Source organism: Talpa occidentalis, unplaced genomic scaffold (genome assembly GCF_014898055.3).
Source record: "Talpa occidentalis isolate TD23 unplaced genomic scaffold, MPIMG_talOcc4v2.1 talOcc4.5, whole genome shotgun sequence".
NCBI classification, from domain to species: Eukaryota; Metazoa; Chordata; class Mammalia; order Eulipotyphla; family Talpidae; genus Talpa; species Talpa occidentalis.
In genome coordinates this window covers 75,022,674-75,046,369 of record NW_023604861.1, presented here as the reverse complement: position 1 = coordinate 75,046,369, position 23,696 = coordinate 75,022,674, and the positions used below count along the sequence as shown (strand labels likewise).

General features: G+C 38.5%; 1 protein-coding gene across 5 annotated transcripts; it reads left to right on the top strand.

Annotated features, from left to right (window-relative positions):
- The first annotated feature begins 701 nt into the window (after positions 1-701).
- On the top strand, positions 702-23,600 carry FAM161A (FAM161 centrosomal protein A). 5 transcript variants are annotated; one of them, XM_054701589.1, is made up of 8 exons: positions 702-901; positions 7,926-8,173; positions 10,717-11,558; positions 11,670-11,871; positions 12,198-12,365; positions 13,921-14,020; positions 20,306-20,460; positions 20,910-23,600. In XM_054701589.1, the coding sequence occupies exons 1-8, from the start codon at positions 716-718 to the stop codon at positions 21,046-21,048; spliced, it is 2,040 nt and encodes a 679-aa protein (XP_054557564.1). In that variant the 5' UTR covers positions 702-715; the 3' UTR covers positions 21,049-23,600. The 5 variants fall into 5 exon arrangements, 4 of the variants coding, with proteins under 4 accessions (XP_054557564.1, XP_037383357.1, XP_054557565.1 ...); XR_008554279.1 differs by lacking the exon at positions 20,910-23,600 and adding an exon at positions 16,046-16,176 and having other exon boundaries at positions 10,717-11,871; positions 20,306-20,344; XM_037527460.2 differs by having other exon boundaries at positions 10,717-11,871.
- The last annotated feature ends 96 nt before the right edge of the window (positions 23,601-23,696 follow it).

The following is a 23,696-nucleotide window of genomic DNA, read 5'->3' as shown; positions in this document are numbered from 1 at the left end:
CTTTAGGACCTCCTTTTCCCCCTAACAGTTACTATGGGCCGCCCGCGCCCTCCAACTCCACCATTATAAAGCTGATTAACCAAAGCACCTGAGGCCAGCTCATGCACTGTGTGTGACTTAGCTGGGTGGGCCAGGCCCCACACAACTCTTGGTCGTCATTGGTCAAGTCTAGAAAAATGCGTGTGGAACAACTGGCAGCCTCCTTCGGATTGGTTGATTTCTGCAGACTCTCAACTAAATCTGAGTAGAATGTACCATGCTCCTTCCCATGCTCTTGATCCCCGGAGGAACCATGGTAGGTGGCGGGATGCAGATTTTGTCACTGTTCTGAGGCTGCCACACAGCCTCTGCCGCCGAGATTTAATGAATGGAAATGCACTTTTTCCACAGAACGAGTTGTTTCACTAGTATAATGTGAGAATCTGCGTTTAGACGGCGAGGCGCGGAGAAGAGGTGATTTGTTTTGTCCGTCCACCCTTTAAAACAGCAGAGACTCACGACCAGCTCCTGCTATGCGAAGACGCCAGTGTCGGGTTTCCCGCAGCGGGAGGGGAGTTTGAGTGACTTTTGGCACCTCGCGGCCTCTGTACCGTCCCTAGTTACCGCGCCCCTAGTAACCGACCGCCCCAAACTTGCTGCTGCCCGGGTAGCCCGAGGCCGTGCCAGCTTCCCCGCCCCGGGCCAGCGCGGGCGCTCCGGCCTCGGCGGCGCGGTGATGGCCGCCTCGCTCCGAGCGGGGAAGCCGGCGGCCTCCGGTCACCAAAGCCCGACAGATGCCACCACCGGAGCGCGGGCCGCCCAGTCCAAAGGCGAAGACGCCGTAGACGACCAGGCAACTACAGAGAGGGCCTTGGAGAAGGAAGAGGAAGTGGAGAAGGCAGAGCCGCAGGCGCGGGCGCCGGTACTGCAGGGGCGGGCCGTGGGGGGGCGCGGGCCGTGGGTGGGGGGGGCGGGCCGTGGGGGGGGGGGCGGGCTGGTTGTTGATTCGCGTTTCTGCCTGACTGAGGTTGGGACGCGAGACGCCCTGTCCGGATCTTCCCTGCCCAGTGAACCCGGCCCACCACGTTCTCTCTGGCTTCACGTTAAATACTCAAAACCGAGACGCTGAATAGGCTTTTAATTTTCACGAGGGATTGTTGTAGAATTTCTTGGAGAGAATTTACATTACTCTTATCTAGAGAGTGCAGAGTACGGAACTTTACTCCTTAAGCTCCAGCATCGGCTGGGAGTAGGTGTTTCCTTTTCTTTTTAACATAAGGAAATTTGTTCTGCTACGTAGTGGAAAACCCATAAAAACTCAGAGTCTTGGTTAGTAGTGCATTTTAACAAAATAAGCGATAGGCGGAGTTTAAAATCATCAAAAGTTCAGTAAGTAGATTGGATACAGATAAAGTTAAGCATCCAGAGAAGCTAATTACTAAGGTTCCAGTGTTTCCTGAAGGCTGTTCAGGGTGGAGCGAGACAGACTTTTCACTGATCAGTTGTCAGTATCAAATGTGTCGGGAACACCTGTCCACCAGGTAGAGGGTTGAGTCTGCCATCTGCTGTATTCATTAAAAAGATATGAACCTCAAGTTTTAACTAGCAATCTGCAGATATAAACTCCTTACTCCCAGCTGATACCATTTTTTTTTTTTTTTTTTTTTTTTTTTTTTTTTGTGGGACCCTCGCCGCTGGCCGGGGAACAAACCTGCGCTACAGAGGCTGCGGGCAGCCTCGCAGCCCAGTGCTCAACCACTGCGCCACCAGGGGAGGCCCCCAGCTGATACCATTTGTCCAAAGCTTCTCAGATAAAAAACATGGTCTAGGGCTAATAGAAATCAAGGAATAATTTGAAATTTTAATCTCTGTGATCTTTGCTAAAACTCTTAATGAGGCAATCTATAGCAACAGTGTTTGTGGTCATTTTTTCACCAATAAATATGCCCTACTTGAGGTTATCTAGAGTAAAGCAGATTGACACTCTGAGCATGAACCAGGGTCAGAGTTACAGAATTAGTTTTGTTCATTATAATACTTCCCCTCAACACAAGCCAATAAAGAAGCCAAAGTGATGGAGGAAAAAGATTTGAATGAAGAAAAAGGATTTGGCATCCCGGGTTAGGTTCCTCTCACTGCCACTGGCTAGAGAATATTAATAATTTTCCTTACCTGTGAAAGAACTAGATTAATTGCCTCTCTTCTCACTGGGCTGTAATGAGAAGTAAATGAGAGGATGTGTATCATATCTAAACAAGTTTGTATAAATTAGTAATAATAGTAACTTGTCCAAAGATTAAATTTTTCTATAATTTCATTTATATATACTTCCAGAATGCCCCACTAAACTTCAAATTTATATTAAAACTGTTATTATCTTAGGAGAGATTAATTTATACAATGAGTTAGTTTCAAAGGGACAGTATCCAAACTCCTCCCTGCCCCCCAAAAGTAAGTTAGGTTTTTTGAGTTTGTCACTGTTCTGAGACAACCTGTGTAAACTTTCACAATAGATCTGATAGCCAGATACTCTGGGTAAGGGGGAGAAGACCTGAAAAAGGAAGAATGAGAGTGTTGGAGCCGAGCTTTTCCTTTTTTGAAGTTTGGCGTAGGGCTTCACCTTGACCCCAAGATGATTTGTTTTCTCTTTGTCATCTATCAAATGTAGTAAATTCAAATGCCCAAGCACCACACCAGGTTGATTAAAGAACCAATTGTCTCAGTAGACCCCTTTCAGTCTTTTGGTTTGCCAAAACTGTCCCCCTTCCCCCCACACATATACTCCAACCCCCACGTACACACACCCCTTGCAGGACTCTGCCTACACTGGGCACTGAGTGTGCTTTTTTTAAGTCTAGCCTCAGTTGGAGATAGCATTTCATAAAGCCTTTGTTATGTGATTGATGATAACATGGGTAAAGCAATTTTCTATAATTCACAGTTAAAATTGGGTTTTTTTTTAAAAACAAATATTAAACATTTATTAAGTGCTAGTTACTGACTGTTTAGTGGTGGACAAAGTAGACATAGCTCACATCGTCACAGAATTTCCAGTCTGGTGTGGAAGTTAGAAATAAAAAATGAATGTCGGAAAATAAATGAGCCATGTACTATGATTAAACAGAAGTATTTCTATTAAAAAGTTAACTGAGTTAACTTTTAAGTAGATGCCTGATAGATGAGAAAGAGCAGCCGTTTGAAAAGTGGATATGAGGAGTGTTCCAGGCATATGTAGGAACAGCATATGCAGAGATTCTAAGATAGGAAAAGAAAGAACTTGGTGTAAGGATCTGAAAGAAAGCTAGCAGGGCTGGGAAAGAAGGAGAAGGAAAGAGGGACCAGATAAGGTTGGAGAGGTATGCAGGACCTTATTACTCAGGACCTTTGGGACCAGGTTTGAAGTTGTGTTTATTGTAGGTGCAATGGGAGATCTTTGAAGACTTTTCAGAGAGAGAGAGGCTTCCTATTTACATTTTTGAAAGATGACTTTGATGCCTTTGTGGAGAATAATTGGAGGGTTTGACAAGGCAGAAGTAAGGAGATGGTTAGGAAGCTGTTGCATTAATTCAGGTGCCAGAGGCTGTGGCTTGGACCAGGAGAGATGGCAAGAGGTAGACAGATTTCTTAGAATGCGTAGGTCTTGGTGTTATATTAGGTATGAAGGATCAGGAGTAGGAAAAAAGAAAAACCACAAATGCTCATTCCCAAGTTTCTCATTTGACTAGCTACATGGAAGATAATGTATATTTACTGACCTGGGGATGACTTGGGGGAGGAATAGGTTTAAAGTCTGGGTAGGAAATCAAGTTTTTCCGTATGGTAAATTTGAGATGCCAGTGAAATTACCATGTTGAATTGTCTCAAAAGCAGTTAGGTCTATGAAGCTAGTCCTATGGGGTCTGGGCTAGAGATTTCTATCTGGGAGATTTTAGCTTTTTTAAAAAAAATGAGAATCCTTGAAGTCACCCAGTTTGAGAGCACAGAGAAAGAAGAGAAGGGTCTAATATAGAAATCTTAAATATCTTAACATTAACAGTTAGGTGGAGAAAAAGGGGTCAAAGAGATTAAGGACCAGTTATAGTGGTCAAAGGATTATCACAAGAGTGAAATCCCTAATTCACTGACGCTGACCATGAGGGTAGATAGTTTTGTAGAAAGGAAGTTTTGTAGAAGGTACTTTTGTAGAAGGGAAGATAAGGCACTTCCTATGGATGGTTTCTCTTAAAGGAATGAAAGAATGATCACGGGCAGTTGGAGGGTGGGATGTGGAGCAGGTGGAAAAGCAAAGGAAAGGTAACAATTTTGCTGGGACAGTGCCAGAGCCACCTTCCAGAAGGAGCCATGGGAGGTGAAAGGCTGACCAAGTATCCTTTAGAAATTATTCAGTTTGTAATCTAGTATTACTACAAAACATTCTTTTTTTTAAGTTGCTTTTTAATTAGGGAAATAATACATGAACACATTTTTTTTTTTTAAATATCAAGTGTTACAAATAAGGCTTAAGGCCCATTTAATACCTTTCCCCCCAAAAAAGAAAATTTGGGTCTTTCTTTTTTTCACCATTGGTAGTCACTGTTTTTAAATTGATATATATTATCCTGAACTTTTCCCTGTCTCCTTTGTATATAATATTTTAACACTTGGCAGCATTTTATATATACATGTTGTTTTGCAGCTTGCTTTTTTCTCTTATTTATTGGACGTTTACCCATGTTAGTACATAAGATCTGCCTCATTCCTTACATACCTTTTCAATGCAAAAAAATTTTTAAAAATTCCAAAATTGCGGATGATACTTGGTAGACCATAACACAAATAATTATAGGTTCTGATTACTAATGAAGGAACATGTCCTGGAAGGATTCATCATCTAAATGGGTCAATCCAATCTAGGGAAGATTATCCACTAATCTAGTAGCTGCATGCACAACATTCCACAGAAAGCTGAACAATTAAAGGCAAAGGGAGCATTGTAGGTGCTTGAAAAATAATGTCTCTAGTCTAGGTTATTTGATGCATTAAATGTTGTCTCCTGTGTGGAAACAAATATTAAAGCTGGAAGTTGCTGATTAACCATTCATCTGTTTTAGGTAAAAATGCTGCTATCAGTTTATCTGAAAAGTTCAAGCTAGTAATCACAGTAGTAAGCTGACAAGGAGTGGGTTCTGTGCAGAAGTCAGTGCATAAGTGTCATTTATCAGACCTGCTACATCTCTTTGGAAGTTACTACTCATCATTTTTTTCAAATAGTTTTTTTTTAGGGCCAAATAAATTTTCTTTTTTATGAAAATGATTGTTATAAGGCCTTCTTTAAGTGATGTTCTAAAAGAATGAGTTGGAAGCACACATATGCTTTTGCCTAAAAGCAGTTCTTTGGAATACCCTCTGTGTTTTAATTACAGCTTTTGGAAACCCCTTTCCTTAATACTCAGTAGAATATAGCTCTTTAGAGCAGCCAATATTTCTTTGAGTGATTCAATCCTTTGTGAGGAATTACCTGTCCTCCTTCCTGGGTGGAAACAATGTTTGTTTTTTTTTTAAACACGTTCATTTGTTCAATAAATATTTATTGAGCATCTCTAATTAGGTACTTTCCTAGGCACTGAATATACAACCATGAATAAAGCACACATTTGCTTTTATGACACTTTTTGGTGGAGGCAGACATACAATACACAAGTAAGCTACTTAGAATCTCAGTCGCTGGTGAGTATGAGAAAGGTAAAGCAGAAAAAGGCTAACAATGAGTGAGGAAAGAGGTTGTAATTTTAAATAGGGTAGTCAGCAAAGACCTTGTTGAGTAGATGACATTTGAATAAAGACCTGAAGAAGTGAGTGAGTGGGCCGTGCAGACATCTGTAAGAGCAGCCTGGAAGAAGGAATAATCAGTACAAAATCCCTGAGGCTATTTTGCTGATTCTGTAGCACTGGGAAAACTACAAACTGGAATCGGCCAGTGCTACTAGTATGAAATCACTGCTGCTAGGGGAAGAGTCTCCTTGGATGAAGCAAGCAGACTAGTGGACAGAGAAGTGACAAGAAAAATAACTTCCTTTTTCCTCCAGCCTTGCCACCTCCCTGTAGACCCACTTTTGGGAGTGTCTGATGGGCAGCAGTGAGCAAAGGAGAAATGGGAGTTTGTGGGGCCCCAGGCCCAGTATCACATGGCAGGTGTATCAGACTTAGAAGCCATAGTTTAACACTTGGCACACCTACTTTATGAATGGTGAGGCTGATATTCAAAAGATTAGTATGCACATCACATGGCTTTGAGGTACAGAACCTTCTGGCACCATTTCCGTAATCTTTATCCCAAGTCATGAGAACACTCCAAGCTGAACAATTACTTCCATCTAATCCTTTCATCTTTCAAGGGGCAAAGGAGTGTGAAACCAAGTGACCAGTGAGTGATCACGAGCCAGGAAGAGAAACCTCCTGCTTGCCCTAACCTCCCTTTCTGGGCTTGCTTCCCAAAATTGCTTTATGCATTTTACTTTTCTCTTATCCTGCAACTGTGTGCAGCTTGCTTTCCACAGTATTCCCCAAACCCACTGCCTTGTTAATGATATTTCCATTGTCTGGAGTACTTCTTCCCTCTTTCCCCTATACTGTGATACTCCAGCTTGATGAGCCACTGAGAGTTTCGTTCCCTCCATTCCCCTGCCCTCATTTCCCCATATTCCCACCTTCTTCCTATTGCATACACTTAGGGTCCACACTGCATGAACCCAGTTGAGAGGGCATTGGGCTGGTTTGTAGCAGTAGGAACTGTGTTCCTCATCTCAGTTAAAACTTACAGGTCAGGAGGAGCTTTATAAAGGATTATTTGGTTCTATAGTATTATATATGGATTAGTATGTGATGGATTAGCATTTATTTTTCTGGCAACTTGGTTTCTCTTTTTTTTTTTTTAAGATTAATTGATTGATTGATTGATTTATACATACATTCATACAAGCACTGGGCACAGTCAGAAGCGTGGGAGAGTGAGAGAATTCACCATAGCTAGAGCGGGGAGCAGAGCAGGCAGAAGGACCCAAGTACACTGCTGAGGGGAGCAGCGGGCCGCAGGAGAGGTCTGCGCGCCATGTGGGACCCTCCTCTGGTGGCCGGGGAGCAGCCGGGGATCGAACCGGCGCTGTAGAGGCCGCAGGCAGCTTTGCAACCCAGCGCTCAACCACTGTGCCACCGGGGAGGCCCCTCTCTTTCTTTTTAATACAATTTCATTTGGGGAAAATGAAGTAATTCATAAATCCATTATATGTATGTAGCCCACAAGATATAACATAATTAAGTAGACTCTTTAATTTGCAGCTTTGGTAATCAGAGTCTACTTAATTTGTCTGTCTTTTTTTTCTTTTTTCTTTTTTTTTTTAAGATTTATTTATTTATACAATCACTGGGTACAGTCAGAAGTGCGGGAGGGTGAGAGGATTCACCAGAGACAGAGCGGGGAACAGAACAGGCATGCAGACTGAAATATATTGCTGAGGGGAGCAGCTGGCGCAGCAGGAGAGCTCTGTGCACCATGTGGGACCCTCGCCAGCAGCTGGGGATCGAACCAGCGCTGCAGAGGCTGCAGGCAGCTTCGCAGCCCAGCGCTCAACCGCTGTCCCACCAGGGGAGGCCCCTTTTTTTTAAAGATTTATTTATTTATGCATACAGGAGCTGGGGTACAGGCCAGAGGTGTGGGGGCGGGGGGGGGTGAGAGGATTCACCAGAGACAGAGTAGGGAGCAGAACAGGTAGACTGACCAAAGTACACTGCTGAGGGGAGCAATGGGCGATGAGTTCGGGGATCGAACTCATGCTGCAGTGGCTGTGGACAGCTTATAGGTTGCGTCTTAACCCCTTGTGCCACCAGGGAGTGGTGGCACAATTTGTCTTTCGATTTGTCTTGTCTTTCAATTCCAAACAACATGTAACAGATATTTTATATTCTACCAGGCTGATTTTAACACCAGCTTTTCTGCGGTGAATGAACAAACACATGTAGGCCCGGAGGACTTTGTGGACTCTTTGGACTTTTCTGAAATCCGCCACTCTAACGAAGAATATTTCAGGAAACTAGAAGAACTAAAGACTGCCCACATGGAAACTATGGCAAAATTAGAGAAAATGTACCAGAATAAATTAAATTTGAAGGGAGTTCAGCCAGTGGTCATCAGAGAAGAGACTTCTGGTATTTCTTCTAGGTAAGTTATACATAATGTTATTTGTAGACTATAAATAAAATGTATACTTAAAAGTGTAGAACAAAATTATTTCCAAATATTTTTCTCTCAAATGTTCCTTTGTACTTTTAATGATATATTTATTCAGAATGCTTAATGACTTACCAACCTACTAGGTGAATTCTTGCTTTGAGGGTCTTTTGGTGGCCATTTGGTCTTTTCTTTCTCACCCATCACTTATAGAACTATGGACATGTATCAGTGTATTTAATCTGGGCTATTTTTTTTTTTTTTATAATTTTATTTTTTTTTTTAAAGATATTTTTTATTTATTTATACAAGCACTGGGTACAGTCAGAAGCGTGGGAGGGTGAGAAAATTCACCAGAGCCAGAGCGGGGAACAGAGCAGTCAGAGTGACAAAGTACACTGCTGAGGGGAGCAGTGGGCATGGCAGACCTTTCTGCCGCGCCATGTGGGATCCTCGCTGGTGGCCGGGTATCAAACCGGCGCTGCAGATGTTGCAGGCAGCTTCGCAGCCCAGCGCTCAACTGCTGCACCACCGGGGAGGCCCTGGGCTATTTTTTTTTTAAGATTTATTTATTTATGCATACAAGAGCTGGGGTATAGGCCAGAAGTGTTTGTGTGGGGGTGAAGATTCACCAGAGACAGAGTGGGGAACAGAACAGGCAGATTGACTGAAATACATTGCTGAGGGGAGCAGCAGGCAACTCAGGAGAGGTCTGCTATGCCATGAGGTTTGCTCCCTGGCCGCCAGGGGATTGAACTCATGCTGCAGAGGCTGCAGACAGCTTCATAGGTTGCATCTTTTTTTTTTTTTTTTTAAATTTTTAAAAATTTTATTTTTTATTTATATATTTTTTAAAATAAATTTTATTTTTATATTCCCCATACAATTGCAACCCCCTTATTTTGACACCAATCCCTCCCCTCCCTACTCCCCCACCCCCTATAGAGTGTCTCTGGTTGTATCTTAACCCCTTGCGCCACCAGGGAGGCTGCCATCTGGGCTATTTTTAAATGATGAACATTAAAATTTAACTTTGAAGGCCCTGTATAATATGTGATTAAACATGAGTTCATTAAAGATGTAGTACAAAGAACTTAAGACTAAGACATGAATCTGATTCCAGTTTTCAAAAATGGCCTGCAATTTTGAGACCCATTTCTGCTGTCAATTCATTTGCTTCAAATTTTGAAACAAGTTCCTTAACTTATCCAGTTGGCTAGTGCTGATTATGTATCTCCTGTGTGCCAGACCTCTCCTGGGCACCTGAGAGTCAAAGTCAAAATGCTCTCGAGGAGCTGAGAACCAGTAATTGCAATATAAAATGATGGATATTATGGACACAGAGGAAGAAGCAGTTGATGTCAGTGTCACCTCAAGATGTTGGTGGAAGGAAGCAGGCAGGAATTTTCTTCTGAAGTGTCATATCTCTGAGTTCAGTCTAAAAGAAGAGTAGCTGCAGAAGATGCAGGAAGCAAGGAGTAGCCTTCTAGGCAACAGAAACCATATGTACCAAACCATGGCTGCATGAGAAATCCTGGTACTTGTGAGGAACTTTATGCCCTGGATATGACTTAAGAATGATGGCAGAGATGAGAGATAAAACTGGAAAGGTAGAGCCTCCCTGATGGCACAGGGGTTAAAGAGAGTGCTATCAAGCTATCGCCAGCCAATGAAGCATGAGTTTGAACCCCCGGCGAGCCAGGGAGCTACCCACATGGCATAGCAGACCTCTCATGCCTCGCCCGCTGCTGCCCGCAGCAGTGTATTTCAGTAGATTTGTCTGTTCTGCTCCCCACTCTCTCTGGTGAATCCTCTCACCTCCCTGCACCTCTGGCCTACACCCAGTTCTTGTATGCATAAATAAATAAATCTAGTCTTGAAGGGCTTTATAATCTAGATTTGACTTAGTAACAATGAGAAATCATGGAAAGGTTTCGGGAAGGGAATGATGTGATCAGATGTGGTCAATGAGTCTGGGAATCATGTAGAGAATTCAACAGATTAGACACAGGAGCCTCTGCTGTCTCAGGTTCTTCCCTGTAAAATGAGGGAGTCAAACTAAATAATTAATAGGCATCTCTTGGCATTATTATAAATAGAATCATTTTTATAAGCTCTGTCCAGATTCAGCCTTCTTAACTGATTATACCTTGATTTTAGAAAATACATAATTCTGGGCCTCCCCGGTGGCATAGCAGTTGAGCACTGGCTTGCGAAGCTGCCCGCAGCCAGCTGCCGGTTCGATCCCCGGCCGCCGGAGAGGGTCCCACATGGCTCGCAGACCTCTCCTGCTGCCCGCTGCTCCCCTCAGCAGTGTACTTCAGTCCTTCTGCCTGCTCTGCTCTCCGCTCTGGCTCTGGTGAATTCTCTCACCCTCCCGCACTTCTGACTGTACCCAGTGCTTGTATAAATAAATAAAAATAAATCTTTAAAAAAAATGCAAGTATTATTAAAAAAAGAAAATACATAATTCTTAGTTTTTGTATGTTGTCACATACAACTGAAAATGTAATTTAATTATTGTTCTTGCTTAGGTCTGTATCAGAAAAGAATTCCTATCACCCTGTCTCATTAGTAACATCGTTTTCAGAACCTAATTTAAGTCAGTCTTCCTCCTTGATTATGCTTCCTTCTGAAGACGAATTGCCCAACTTAGAAAAAGAGTATCCCAAGAAAAACAAAGTGATGAACTATGCAAAGGAGCTCATCAACAACATGTGGACAAACTTTTCTGTTGAAGATTATATTCAGTGTAAAGATGTTGATGATTTACCAGCAGTTGAAAAAGCAAAGAAGAAACCAAAAGAGTGGGTACCAAAGATTACAGTACCTGAGCCTTTTCAGATGACAATTAGAGAGCAGAAGAAAAAAGAAGAGGACATGAAATCTAAATCAGATCTGGAAATGTTACACAACGCTCTTGAAAAAGAAGAAGATTCAGAATGTAAGAAGAAATTCCGAGCTAATCCAGTTCCCACATTCGTCTTTTTCCCTTCTTATCATGATTTACTCCAGCAAAATGAAGAACAGAGGAGATTTAGGAAGGAGAAAAACAAAGAAGCTCTTTTGGCCTCACAAAAGCCATTTAAATTTATTGCAAGGGAAGAACAGAAGCAAGCAATCCGGGAAAAGCAGCTGAGAGACTTTTTTAAGTGTAAAAAGACAAGGAAGCGATTTAAAGCCAAACCTATACCTCAGTCTACTTATGCTTTAACTACCAATGGCAAGTTAAAAGACAAGCTCTGTGGAAATACTAGGACACAAGAGCTTTTACAGAATTCATCTCCTCTGTCTGATACACTAGCTTATAAAAATTTTGCTACATGGAAACCCAAGTATCCTGAGCAGACTGAAAAGTTGAGGGGTAAACACAAGGGTAAGTGCCAGATTGCTGATTTTGAAGAGCTTCCTTTGAGATACCAAAAACACCTCTCAGAATGGGAGCATCCCAAACAGATAACCTGCAAACCATTTGATCTTCATGCAGCCTCATGTGTATCCACTAAAAAGGAGAAAAATTTGGCAGACATTGAGACAGATGAAGAAGAAAATTTAAAAGAAACACATTGGCCTTACCTGTCTCCAAGGCATAAGTCACCAGTAGGAAGTGCAAGTGCAAAGCCCATGCCTTGTGACTTCTACTTTCCAATGCCCACAGCATCTTCCAGAGGAAGAGAACAAGCCACAAGGTAAATAATTAGGATACAATACTCACTTACTCATGGTTACTAAAATAGTAGATGCAGCCCTATTGGATTTATGTTGGTGAATTTGAAAACAGGAAAAAATTATTATATCTGATAATATATTTTACTGTAAAATATAAAACATTTTACCTGAGGGTATATTCCATTTTATGATGTCTTGCATGTAGAAAAGCCTGCCTATTGATTTCCAATTTCACAAGTCAGAGCCTTCTCAAAAGGTTAACCTTTTTCAACCTTTGAGTTAAAGCTTTGCTAAACAACATTCTCATTGGCTTAAAGTGAATTAAGCCTTAGTTTGTTGTCCTCAGGAAATCACTTGAGGAAAAGAAAATGTTGGAAGAAGAGAGAAATCGGATCCTAACTAAGCAGAAGCAAAGAATGAAAGAATTGCAGAAACTTCTAATAAACCGGGCTAAGGCCTATGACTCGCATCAAAGTTTAGCTCAAATGTCTAAAGCCAGAGTAAAATCTCTCAGGTATCATGAGTGAATCCTGAACCTCTGGATCACTGGTTTTCAAACTTTCTTTTTTTTAATCAATGGGTACCAATATATGAACAGATTAAGAATAGCATCAGTAGTTTAGTTTGTGGATCCAAATTACTATCAGTTAGTTATACTCAACATATGCACACAATCACTCACTTCGTGGTGAGCACTACGAAGCCATGGTAATGAACAGAAACATTTTATATTGTGGTCATAGTTAATAGTTATAATCTTATATCAGCATTTAATCTTTTTCTTCACATTACTTCTGATTTTACAATATAATATTGAGAAAGGTCTTGATTCATGCAGATATGACTCTTAACAGTCTGCCATGTAATCGCAGAATATTTCTGAAAAAAACAGAAATGTCAGATAGCTTTATTCTAAATAAGGTCTGTACAAGATCTGATAACACAGATCTTGTGTTGATTAATGCATTTGTGTTCATGTTTAGTGCTATGTGTTGTATTTTGCTACAGTTTTAATATTGAAAAGTAAAAATATTTACATAACTACATCATAGAACACGGGAATTCTGCAGTACAAAGTTTGAAAACCATTGTTCCACAGGATCATTTTTATGTTGCACATAAAAATGTTCATGTTTAAGTAGGAAAATAACTCTCCCAAAGCCAGGTAAGTAAATATGATTTATTAATTTTAAGTTTGATGTGTAAGTACCAAAGAATCTATATTTGCTTTAAATAACGTGAATATTCTTTTTAAAATATGCATTATGTATAATACTAAGTAAATTCTTATATAATGTGTGTAAAGGAACATATATATTCCTTTTTAATGTGTATTAACATAATTCATTGATGGAGGGAACCTGGAACAAAAAATTCCTTAGAAATATATTATTCACTCCTAGAAAGTAAACTGGTTTTTTTATAATGCCAACTTGTAGATTATTAAGCAAGTTGTAATTTTATCATATGTTTATTTTCTCTAATCCATGAAGTCTTACCTTGGCAAAGTTAATATATTTAATATAGAGAAAATAGAAGTTTAATTCATTAAAGGATCTTGTCTAAAGAGTAGCTACACTTACTGTGAATTTATGTATTTTGGCTTCTGTTCTTCATATGTTATATTCCCGTGCTTTCCATTTCTCCCCAACCTGCTCCCATTTAATTAACTTTGCCACCCATTTATAGGGGATCTTATTTAGAGTACAAAAAAAGAGCAAGGTCTTATTTTTGGAAGTTCCTTAAAGAAAAGACACCTAATTTGGACCAAACTTTCTTGGTTTTATACACTTAAAAGTATGATAAAACGACATTATTCATCTATTCAAGATATGTCGTCAAGATTTCAGAACCCTGGAGTATTCAGACTGTTTCCAGGATGTAAAACATGTGCTCTCAGAACCTAGAATTTTTATTCTGCATTCCATATAAATGTGCCAGTCTGGAACAGGAATTGTGGTATCCTATAAACTGTGCTTTATAATTCAATTTCTCATTAGTTATCTAAGCTAAAGGTTATATATGCAAGTTCTTCTTTTTAAAATTCCATTCCTTTTATTTGATTTTAGAAAGAGTGAAAAGGAAAGGATGAGAGAATATCAACAAGAACTAGAAGAAAGAGAAGAGAAGTTAAAAAACAGGCCACTACTGTTTGAAAGAGTTGCTCAGGTTGTGTTTGTTGGAATTTAAGAGCTATTGTCAGCTTTTTTTTTTTAAACATCACTAGCTCCTAGCAGATTGTCCGTATTTCTTGTGTGTTATATAATTTATTGAGATGTATTGTTTCTGTGACTGAGCTTCATCAGATCAGTCAAGTAAATAATTTTGCTTAAAATCTGAACATTGAATCTTACTGAGGAGGCATGTAAGCTTGATAAAGAACATGCTACTGATTCGAACATTTTCAAAATTATTTCACAATTTGTTTATCATGGCCAGTGTTTTTTCAGTGCCAACTTAGCCAAATATTAAGGTGAGGCTTCACTCACAATCTGATTTGGAGATCTTTGAAGAATTAAAGAATGAAGCAAAATGGCTAATTGAATCAGATTTGTTTCTTCCGTTTTTTTTGGGGTTTGTTTTATTGAGATAGTATTGACATACAGTACTGTATATGCATAAGGTGTACAACATAATGACTACACCATATATATGTGTGTGTGTGTGAGTGTGTGTATATATATATATATATATATTGCAAAATTATTGCCATAACAAGTTTAGTTAATATCTACCATCTCAGGCCTCCCTGGTGGCGCAAGGGGTTGAGACGCAACCTATGAAGCTAACCGCAGCCATTGCAGCATGAGTTCAATCCCTGACTGCCCAGGGAGCAATCCACATGGCGCAGCAGACCTCTCCTGTCTTGCCCGCTGCTCCCCTCAGTCTCTCTGCCTGTTCTGTTCCCCACTCTGTCTCTGGTGAATCCTCTCACCCCCCCACACCTCTGGCCTGACCCCAGCTCTTGTATGCATAAATAAATAAATCTTTAAAAAATATATCCACCATCTCATATAATTTGCAAAGCCATTTTGATCATTTAGCAAAACCAAAGTGATGAGAACTTTTAGAGTACTCTCTTAGCAGCTTTCAAATATACCTGTACCAGTGTTAACTGGTACAATATAGTCATCGTATTGTATATTACAGCATGGACTACTTTTATCTAGTTCCTCTGGTAGCCATTATTCTTATCTCTTTTCCTGAGAGTTCTTTTTTTTTTTAAGATTTATTTTTACTTATTTATGCATACAAGAACTGGGGGGCAGGCAAGAGGTGCAGAGGGTGAGAGGATTCACCAGAGACAGAGTGGGGAGCAGAACAAGCAGATCTATTGAAATACACTGTTGAGGGGAGTTGCAGGTGAGACAGGAGAGGTCTGCTGCGCCATGTAGGTCAGCTTTCTTCCAGGGGATTGAACTCATGCCTTCAGTGATAGTGCTGAGACTTAACCTCTGTGCCACCAGGGAGGCCCTCTTTTTCTTTTTTTTTTTTTTTAAGAATGCGCATATAAGTGAGACCATATATTGTCTTTCTCTGTCTGACTTATTTCATTTAGCATAATGCCTTCAAGTTCCATCCTTATTGTCAGAAATGCCAATTTCCTTCTTTATTGTGACTAAATAGTATTCCATTATATATATCTCACATTTTCTTTATTTATTCATCTTTTTTTAAGATTTATTTATTTATTTATTTATTTATTTATTTATTTATTTATTTATTTATTTATACAAGCACTGGGTACAGTCAGAAGCGTGGGAGGGTGAGAGAATTCACCAGAGCCAGAGGGGGGAGCAGAGCAGGCAGAAGGACCAAAGTACACTGCTGAGGGGAGCAGCGGGCCGCAGGAGAGGTCTGCGCACCATGTGGGACCCTCCTCCATGGCCGGGGAGCAGCCGGGGATCGAACCGGCGCTGTAGAGGCTGCGGGCAGCTTCGCAACCCAGCGCTCAATCGCTGCGCCACCGGGGAGGCCCACATTCAGTCTTATTAACAGTTATTGAAAGGCTTCCTTTTTGTTGGAAAAATGATTTGTTCCAGTGAACCTGACTTTACTAAATTTACACTCGGATAGTTTTGCTATCTTTCCCATAAGAGAGAGCTGCCCATTTCAGATCATCACATCCTTTGTCACCATAAGGAAGTGGTTCCTGTTTGTGACATGGCTTACCAATAGACGGAATCACTGCAGTTTACAGGTGCTGTGTTGTAAATTTCAAGCAATTTTTCTTGGAGCTTTCTGTCAGCATATGACCAAGACAGATGAACGTTTTATAGGAGTGTCCTCATCGAGTGACTTACTGAAGACAAGAGAGATGTGTTGTGAGTGAATCCATAAATTGCAGTCTCTCAAAGTTATTAAGAATGCTTTCTTACTGATTTTGATATGATTTTATGTAATGCTTTTCATTTTAAGGTTTCTTTTAACATGTCAGTTTCAACTTTAGGGAAAGAAAAATCATTACATGTTTCCCCACATTATTCAGCATAAAGTGATTGACTTGGCTCCAGCTTCCAACTGCAGGTTTTTTGCAGGTTATATGTCGTGAATATATTTTTTTTTCATTTTTAATATTTATTTCTCTAGTATTTTTAAAACATTTCATTAATCTTCCCCTTCTGTTTTTCTTAGTAAATTTTTTACATCAATTTTCATTTTTGTGCAATGTATGCATTTTCATCTTGGTTATAGTTCCTATACAATTCCCACCCCCCTTATTTTGACCGTAATCCCTCCTACCCGCCCCCTCCCAACTGCAGGTTTTTATGTCCACTCTTTAGTGGTATCTTTGCGCATTTTCTACAGGTATCCTGCATTCATCTTGCCCCAAACTAGATGCTCCTCTTTGATTTTCTGTTTTGGTTGGGTCATAATTTAAATAATTTAGAGCTACTTTTCTTCCCCACTCAATGACAGACCTGATAAGTTTTCCTAAATAGTTGTTGGATCTGCCCTTCTTCATTCCTCATGTTGAAATTGTAGGGGATACCTCTATTATATCACATCTCAATTATGTTATTAGTTTCATTGGTTTTCCTGCCTTTTTTTTTTTTTTTTTGCATATCCAGCATTATACCTTTCACCTTGCTATTCCCATCCCCTTGCCAAAATATTAACCCGCTGTTGGTAATTAATAACCCTTGATAACAGTGGCAATCATATACTTTCATTGATTCCACTTGCTCTCATTTTTCAATGAATGGCTTCATAGGGTTTTGTCATTAATGTTTCTAAACAATGCTATGAGGTGGGTATTCTTCATTACAGAACAGAAACTAAAGTTCAAAGAAGGTAAGTCATTCATAATGTTTATAGTTATTAAATAATGGAACTAAAATTAGAATCCAAGCCAGTCTGCTTTCAGACATTTAACACCGTTCTGTTTTTTCCCAGAAATTAAGTCCTAAGTCTTAGCGTGGTATGAGAATCGTCTATGATCCAATCCCTCTTTACTTTACTTCCCACTGTGTACACTTAGCAGGCCAAACCAGACTAATAGCTTCAAACTTTATTCATGCTATTTCTGAACAGCCTTAGAGCCTCTTCCTGTTTTTCCTCCCACTCCTTTAAATCTTAGTGTAAAATGACTTCTTGCATTATTTCCCAGGTTAGTTTAGGTACCTTTGCCTGTGTGTTCTATGACTGTCCTTTGCATATTTCTTTCTTTGCTCCTATCATGTCATGTGAAAATTATCTGTTTAACAGTCTCTCATGTCTTCTAGTAATTACTTCTAAAGGTGGTGGTCAAATTGTTCAATTCTTAGCACCTAAGATGGTGTTTCGGACAGAGGAGATGTTAATAAGCATTTGTTGAACCCAAAACTGAATTGCTGTTATCAGATTAGCCTTATAATGACCTCACGTTTCTTTCTGGGATTAGCCCAGCCTGAGAGTATTACTCTGATATATTACTAATGAGTCTGACTGTTAATAGGCACTTTTGCTATACTGCATATTCTAAGCATTGGTGAAAATGTGGCCCCCAAAAATGGTGTGTGTGAAGTTAAACCCAAAAAAATTTTGAATGTTGAAAACATAGGCTAATTTCATAGCTCACATTTCTTCTACCATTTTTGGTGCTCACATATGCTGTTCCCTTTGCCCAAAATACTTTTCTCTCCCCATATACCTTCTATATCCTATGAAGATTTGTCACAAAATACATATTCAGTAATTATTAAATAAATGAATTAATATAAACTAAACTTATTATAAGAAATAAATTTTTCCCCCTTTATACTAGGGCAGTTATTGTAGACAAACTTTTATCATTTTTATTTTGTTTTCCTGAAGAAACTGCTAATTTTTTTTTTTCAGTCTTTGATGTCCTTTTATGTTCCTTTCATCTCATAATCTTTACAATTCCTTTGCATAGAGAATCAATGGGAGAAATGTTTGTTTCAATTAGGGACAGTTACACACTATTCACCTTGATATAAAATACCAGAGGGTAATTAATTCTATATATGGAGTGACTGGCACTGACTCACCAGTGCTTTGGTTTTGTTAACATAAATTAGTACATTTATTTCCAGTAGCCTATTTTGCTGTGACTGCTGCTACTAATTAACAGCTGTTATTTAATTTATTCACAACTTTATGCATTACCCATTATAAGTGTTAATTGTGGTATTGCTGCTGTTGAGTTATTCCCTAGTACAGTAAGCCCATGATTCATGGCAAAACAAATCATATTGTCTTGTTTATTAGAAATTATGGGGTTTATTTATGAGTAGACATTATATCGAATTTTAAACCAAATTCAGATGAAGGCTTATAAGAACTAACTTTGATTAATATCATCTTAATTGCTTTAATGTTTAAATCAGAGTATACTGTTCTTAATACATACTGTTGGATTTGGGGTTTCTTTATTCTGCTTTACAGTCTTTACAATCTCACTGTCCTGGTTCAGTTCCCCAAGGCTTATCTGTGGTATTCATAGCTTTTGGGTGCGTTTTCACTTACTTTTCTAACAATTGTTATCCATAGTGGGTACCTCTTAGCAGCAGTTTGAGTGTGTCATCCAGTCCCCCCCCCTTCCCACCCCAGTTTTTCAGAGTGTCAGGAATTGCACTGGTGATAGTTTTATCCATCACGATCAGTGTTGGGTGTTTTGGTTTCTTCACAGAATGCTAGGTTCCTGGTGTTCCTGCCTTGGGCAAAATTCTGACTCATTGTTTAAGCCAGGCTTTCCCTACATACACCAGCATAACAACCCCTTTACCTCAGGCTACTTCACATCCCAGGTTGATCACTACTACTTAGAGAAAGCAGCATGGTGGAGTAGAAAAGAGCCAGGGCATGGGGAGTGTCTTAGTTTCCTTGTTAAATTTGGGGTTAGACTGTGCTCCCAAACCCTTTCCACTATAGAACTCTATCGGAACTAGCCATTCCTACTCACCTTGCTTTGGTTGGAGGCCCAGATGTCAGTTCTTGGCCCTATACTAGCGCATATGAACTCAAAGGAGTTAAATGTGGACTGAAGCCCAGGCAGTAGTGTGAACCCCAGCCATAGTGTGTTCCTGTAAAGCCAGTGGTCTCAGAATCTGTGAGGACTTCTAATTTGCTCAGATCATGACTCCCACAGCTCCCCAAACCAGGAAGTGACATTCTGGGGATTTGAACCCAATTCCAAATTTGTATTCTTTTTGCTGTATCCCTTGCCTCTTCCACAGAGTAAAGATCATAACAGTGATGATTTTTATCATTTCTAGTGGACAAGAGATATAGCTGGTTAAGAGCAAAATTTATACTAGGCGCATAAAAACCTCTGACAACTATCACATGAATTTATTTCTTACTTTTTTTCAGCTGTCCTTGAACAGTCATAAACATGTAAATAACAGGTCCAGTGTAAAGAATAATTATAGATCAAACTCATGTGAACAACACCCAGGTTAACAGCATTGCTGGCACCCCAGGAACTGTACCCCCTCCAAGCCCACAACCCTCTGCCTTTCCCCTAGAGATAACCATCACTTAGCTTTTAAGATAAACCTTTTCTTGTTTTTCTTGGCAGTTTAAACACCATGCTATAGTCCTCTGTTGTGTTTTGCTTCTTTTGTTCAGTGTTATCTCTTTTGTTCAGTTTTGTTCAGTATAGCTTGAGTTCATTCACTTTCATCACTTTGACTCTTGTACAAATAGACCACAATTTATTTGTTCTTCCTACTGTTAATATTTGGGTTGATTCCAGTTTAGGAATTGGATTATCCTGAACATTTTTGTCCATGTCTCCTTGTACACATATGTAGGAGTTTCTCCAGGCGTATATCTAAGAATGGAGTTGCTGGTCTTAGGCTATGCATTTCTTAAGCCAACTTGGATTATAAAATTTAATTTTCACTGGAGCTTTAAATGGAAATTTAATTTTCATGGGAGCTTTTACATTTTTTAATGGAAATTTAAAGTCTTGTTTTCATCTAAAAAGGTTTGTCTTTCCTATAGAAAAATGCAAGAATGGCAGCAGAAAAGCATTATTTTAATACCCTCAAGGCACTAGGAATATCTGATGAGTTTGTTTCAAAGAAGGGCCAAAGTGGAAAAACATTTGAGTACTTCAGCAATCAAGAGAAGAAAAGTTTCACTGGAGATAAAGAAAGGTAACTTATATAAGATGTCTGAATGGTTTACCTTTGAAAAAACTCTTACCTGCAGAAAAGCATAAAATTCTGTTCTATATTTTTAAAAGATTTTACCTAGTGGAATACACGTGAACTATTAAAAACATGTTGATGTTTTAACACGTTTGACACATTCAAAATACTACATGGTGAAGTGTATATTTTTTAAACAGAATACTATAATTGTCTAACTGACATAAATAATTAAAATAATAACATGTTCTCAAATGAAGTTTAAAGAGTGAAGTTTTGAAATAGGTTAGTTCTTAGAGGAATACTTATGTTCCCAATTGTCATGTTTACAGTTTTCTTATTAAATTGGAGGTCATACACTTGAAGATGACTGCATGATGGCATACATTGCAAAGAGGTTTACCTTTAAATTAACTAATTTTTCCTTTGAAAGATTGATGACTTTCTTCCTCTAGCTTGAATGATGAAGAAAAAATCAAAGAAACAGAGAATGGGGAAGAAAATTATCTTTCTGATACCAACAGCCAAGATTCTTGTAAGGAAAAAGATGAAGCTGATGAAGAAAGTGGAGAAGAGAAATTGGTTGAAAAATAAAATGGTATCAGCAGGATCCTCCTCTGTGACAAGGGCTTTGCATCATCATGTATTAGCAGCTGCACTTGAGTGTTAACATGATGGAAACATTCTCCAATCTGTGTGGGATTCTTGAGCAAAGTCATTGGCAATCTGAAAGGGTCAAATCCAACTGATGGGTCATTTGGTCAGTTAGAGGAAGACTTTGCCTATTCTGTTTTTGAAATTGCTATGTGTGGTCTGTTGGCAACTTTGAGCTTGTGTTTTTAAAATGCTTTTGAGAATCACAACTGATTACAAACTGATTAGTTATAAAAATATACATTATTTAATTACTTTTGATGGGGAAAATTGGCTTAGCATCAAGAGCAAGAAAGGTGTTGGCCTTTGGTGATTTGAAAAAAATTTTTGGAAACTATTAATAAATATTTTTAAAGTGCACTATCTGCCTATCCTTTTTCTCTACAGCTCACAAAATGAATCCTCAAGCTTGTTTTACTAGATAAAGTTTCTTATGTGAGCCATTTTTTAAAAAGTAATAAAATACAGGAAAAAAAAAAGATTCCATTACATTTACATTCATTTCTGCACTGATAGTTCACTATTAAATTATCTATGCCATCTTACCTTTCCCCTTTATCCCTTGTTTTATTCAAAATTATTTTTGATATGTACAGTAATAGAAAAATTTTCATACTAATTTTTAACCCTGTATATTATGATAGCTAGATATAATTATAGCATCTGAGTTATGATTGCATGTAAATATCAACCCTGTTTTATATATGATGAAATTATGGATAATATCTTGCCTAAGGCCAGTATCCAAATTAATTTAGGTTTAATTCTTTATTACTGGACCCAGTTGTACTCAACTTTTACATATTATTGCAGATTTACTTTGTTTCTCTGTGCATGAAGTTAATTTGATTTCATGAATCATTTTTCCTCTTTAAGCATATTTTTGTTTAAAAAGTCAAACCAGTCATAAAGATATGATAGTGTAAGACATTTTTCTTTCTAAAATGGTTTAACCTCCTTTAAAGCGGGTGAACTAATAAAGGTTTATATAATAGCAGTGTTTCCCAACTGGCAGTTTATACTCTAAATAAAGGAAGAAGACAATTTATCTCAATCAAGGGCAAATGTTTACTTATAATTCCTTTCCTACAGCTTGTGTTAAACTATTTGTCACTATCAATAGATTGTAGACTCATTGAGTCTACAGTTTAAAAAGTCATCTTTGTATTCCTTTGATATTTCACAGAAGATTATGCATATGGTAGGAACTTAATAAAGATTTGGATGAGAAAGTAGATGAATATGGTTTTTAATTATAATTGCTTCAAAATGAGTACCATGGGATTAAAAACATTTCCCTTCCAATATATTGAGACCCTGTGTAATACGGTCCACAAATTGTAATATTTGTCGCGTGACTTGGCTCCAAGGATTTCCTCCATATTCTCTCCCTTGTCGTTACAGAGAGCATGGGACTTGACTTCAGGGCCAATCTTCAGTTTTCTTTAAAAATGGGAATGGTACCTAACTTAGGTGGCTGTAGAAAGGAGTGGATGAAATCACGTGTGGAAAAGTTCTTTGTAAACTATCTGATTCAAATGACAATGTCAGAGGAAAGAATTTTCCTGAAGAAACAAACTTTTATTTTGATAGAAATAATGTTTGACCACTTTTTAAAAACCAGTGCATAGTAAATAGTGCCAGACATTTAAAAACACTGGCAGTTTCAAATCATTCAATGCACATTGCTATTTTTTTTTAAAGAAAATCTTCAAATTAACAGCCGAATTATGGCATTACACAATGATGGTCAAACTTTAAAGCAAATGTTTTTAGGTAGTAGGTAACTGAAAACTTTGTGTCTTTGTATCAGCTGAATTTGCTCCATAGTTATTCTTTTCACTTATAGGATTGTTGCACCCGATTAGCCTGTTATCAAGAAGGTTCTTTATTCTTTAAAAAAGGAAATATTAGTGGGTACTTAGTGACTTCACACTTATTTCTTCAGAAGAAATTATCTGAGTATTGGGAGATGAATATATATGTATCATACATATACATACATAGACTTCCCCAATGAATATATATTCAAATTTATAGGATTATATATACTGAATATATATTCATGTACTATATAGTATATCTACTCAAAATATTCCTAAGTGTTTATACACACCTGTATATGTATGTATGTATATCAGAAAATTGTCAAAGTTATTCTTTTACTCCATATTTTTAGTCTATTTATTTTAAAGAAAATAAGCATGCCTCTAAGGATATCACATTTTTCTCATGGACACTATTTCTCAAGTTAATTCTAATAATTTGAGAGTAGCAAAGATTTCAACATTAGAACCTAAGCAGCAAAGATCATAGCCATAACATATTGCCTTTAAAAAAAAAAAAAACAACTTAGACCCTTCTCAATCATCATGTGTTTGTGTGTATATTTGTGTTTTTAGGGATTGTTTTAGAAGGAAAAAGTTCCTATGGAATCAAGTTTTTGTCAATGAAGTTTGTCAGTATATTGTAATCTAAATAAAATGGTTGCTTTGTCCTAAATCCTTTAGCAGTCTCATTTCTTGTTGCTTCTCAGGTGTGCTGATGTGGCTTGTGGTTCACTGATTTATCTGTATCTTCGTTTAGAA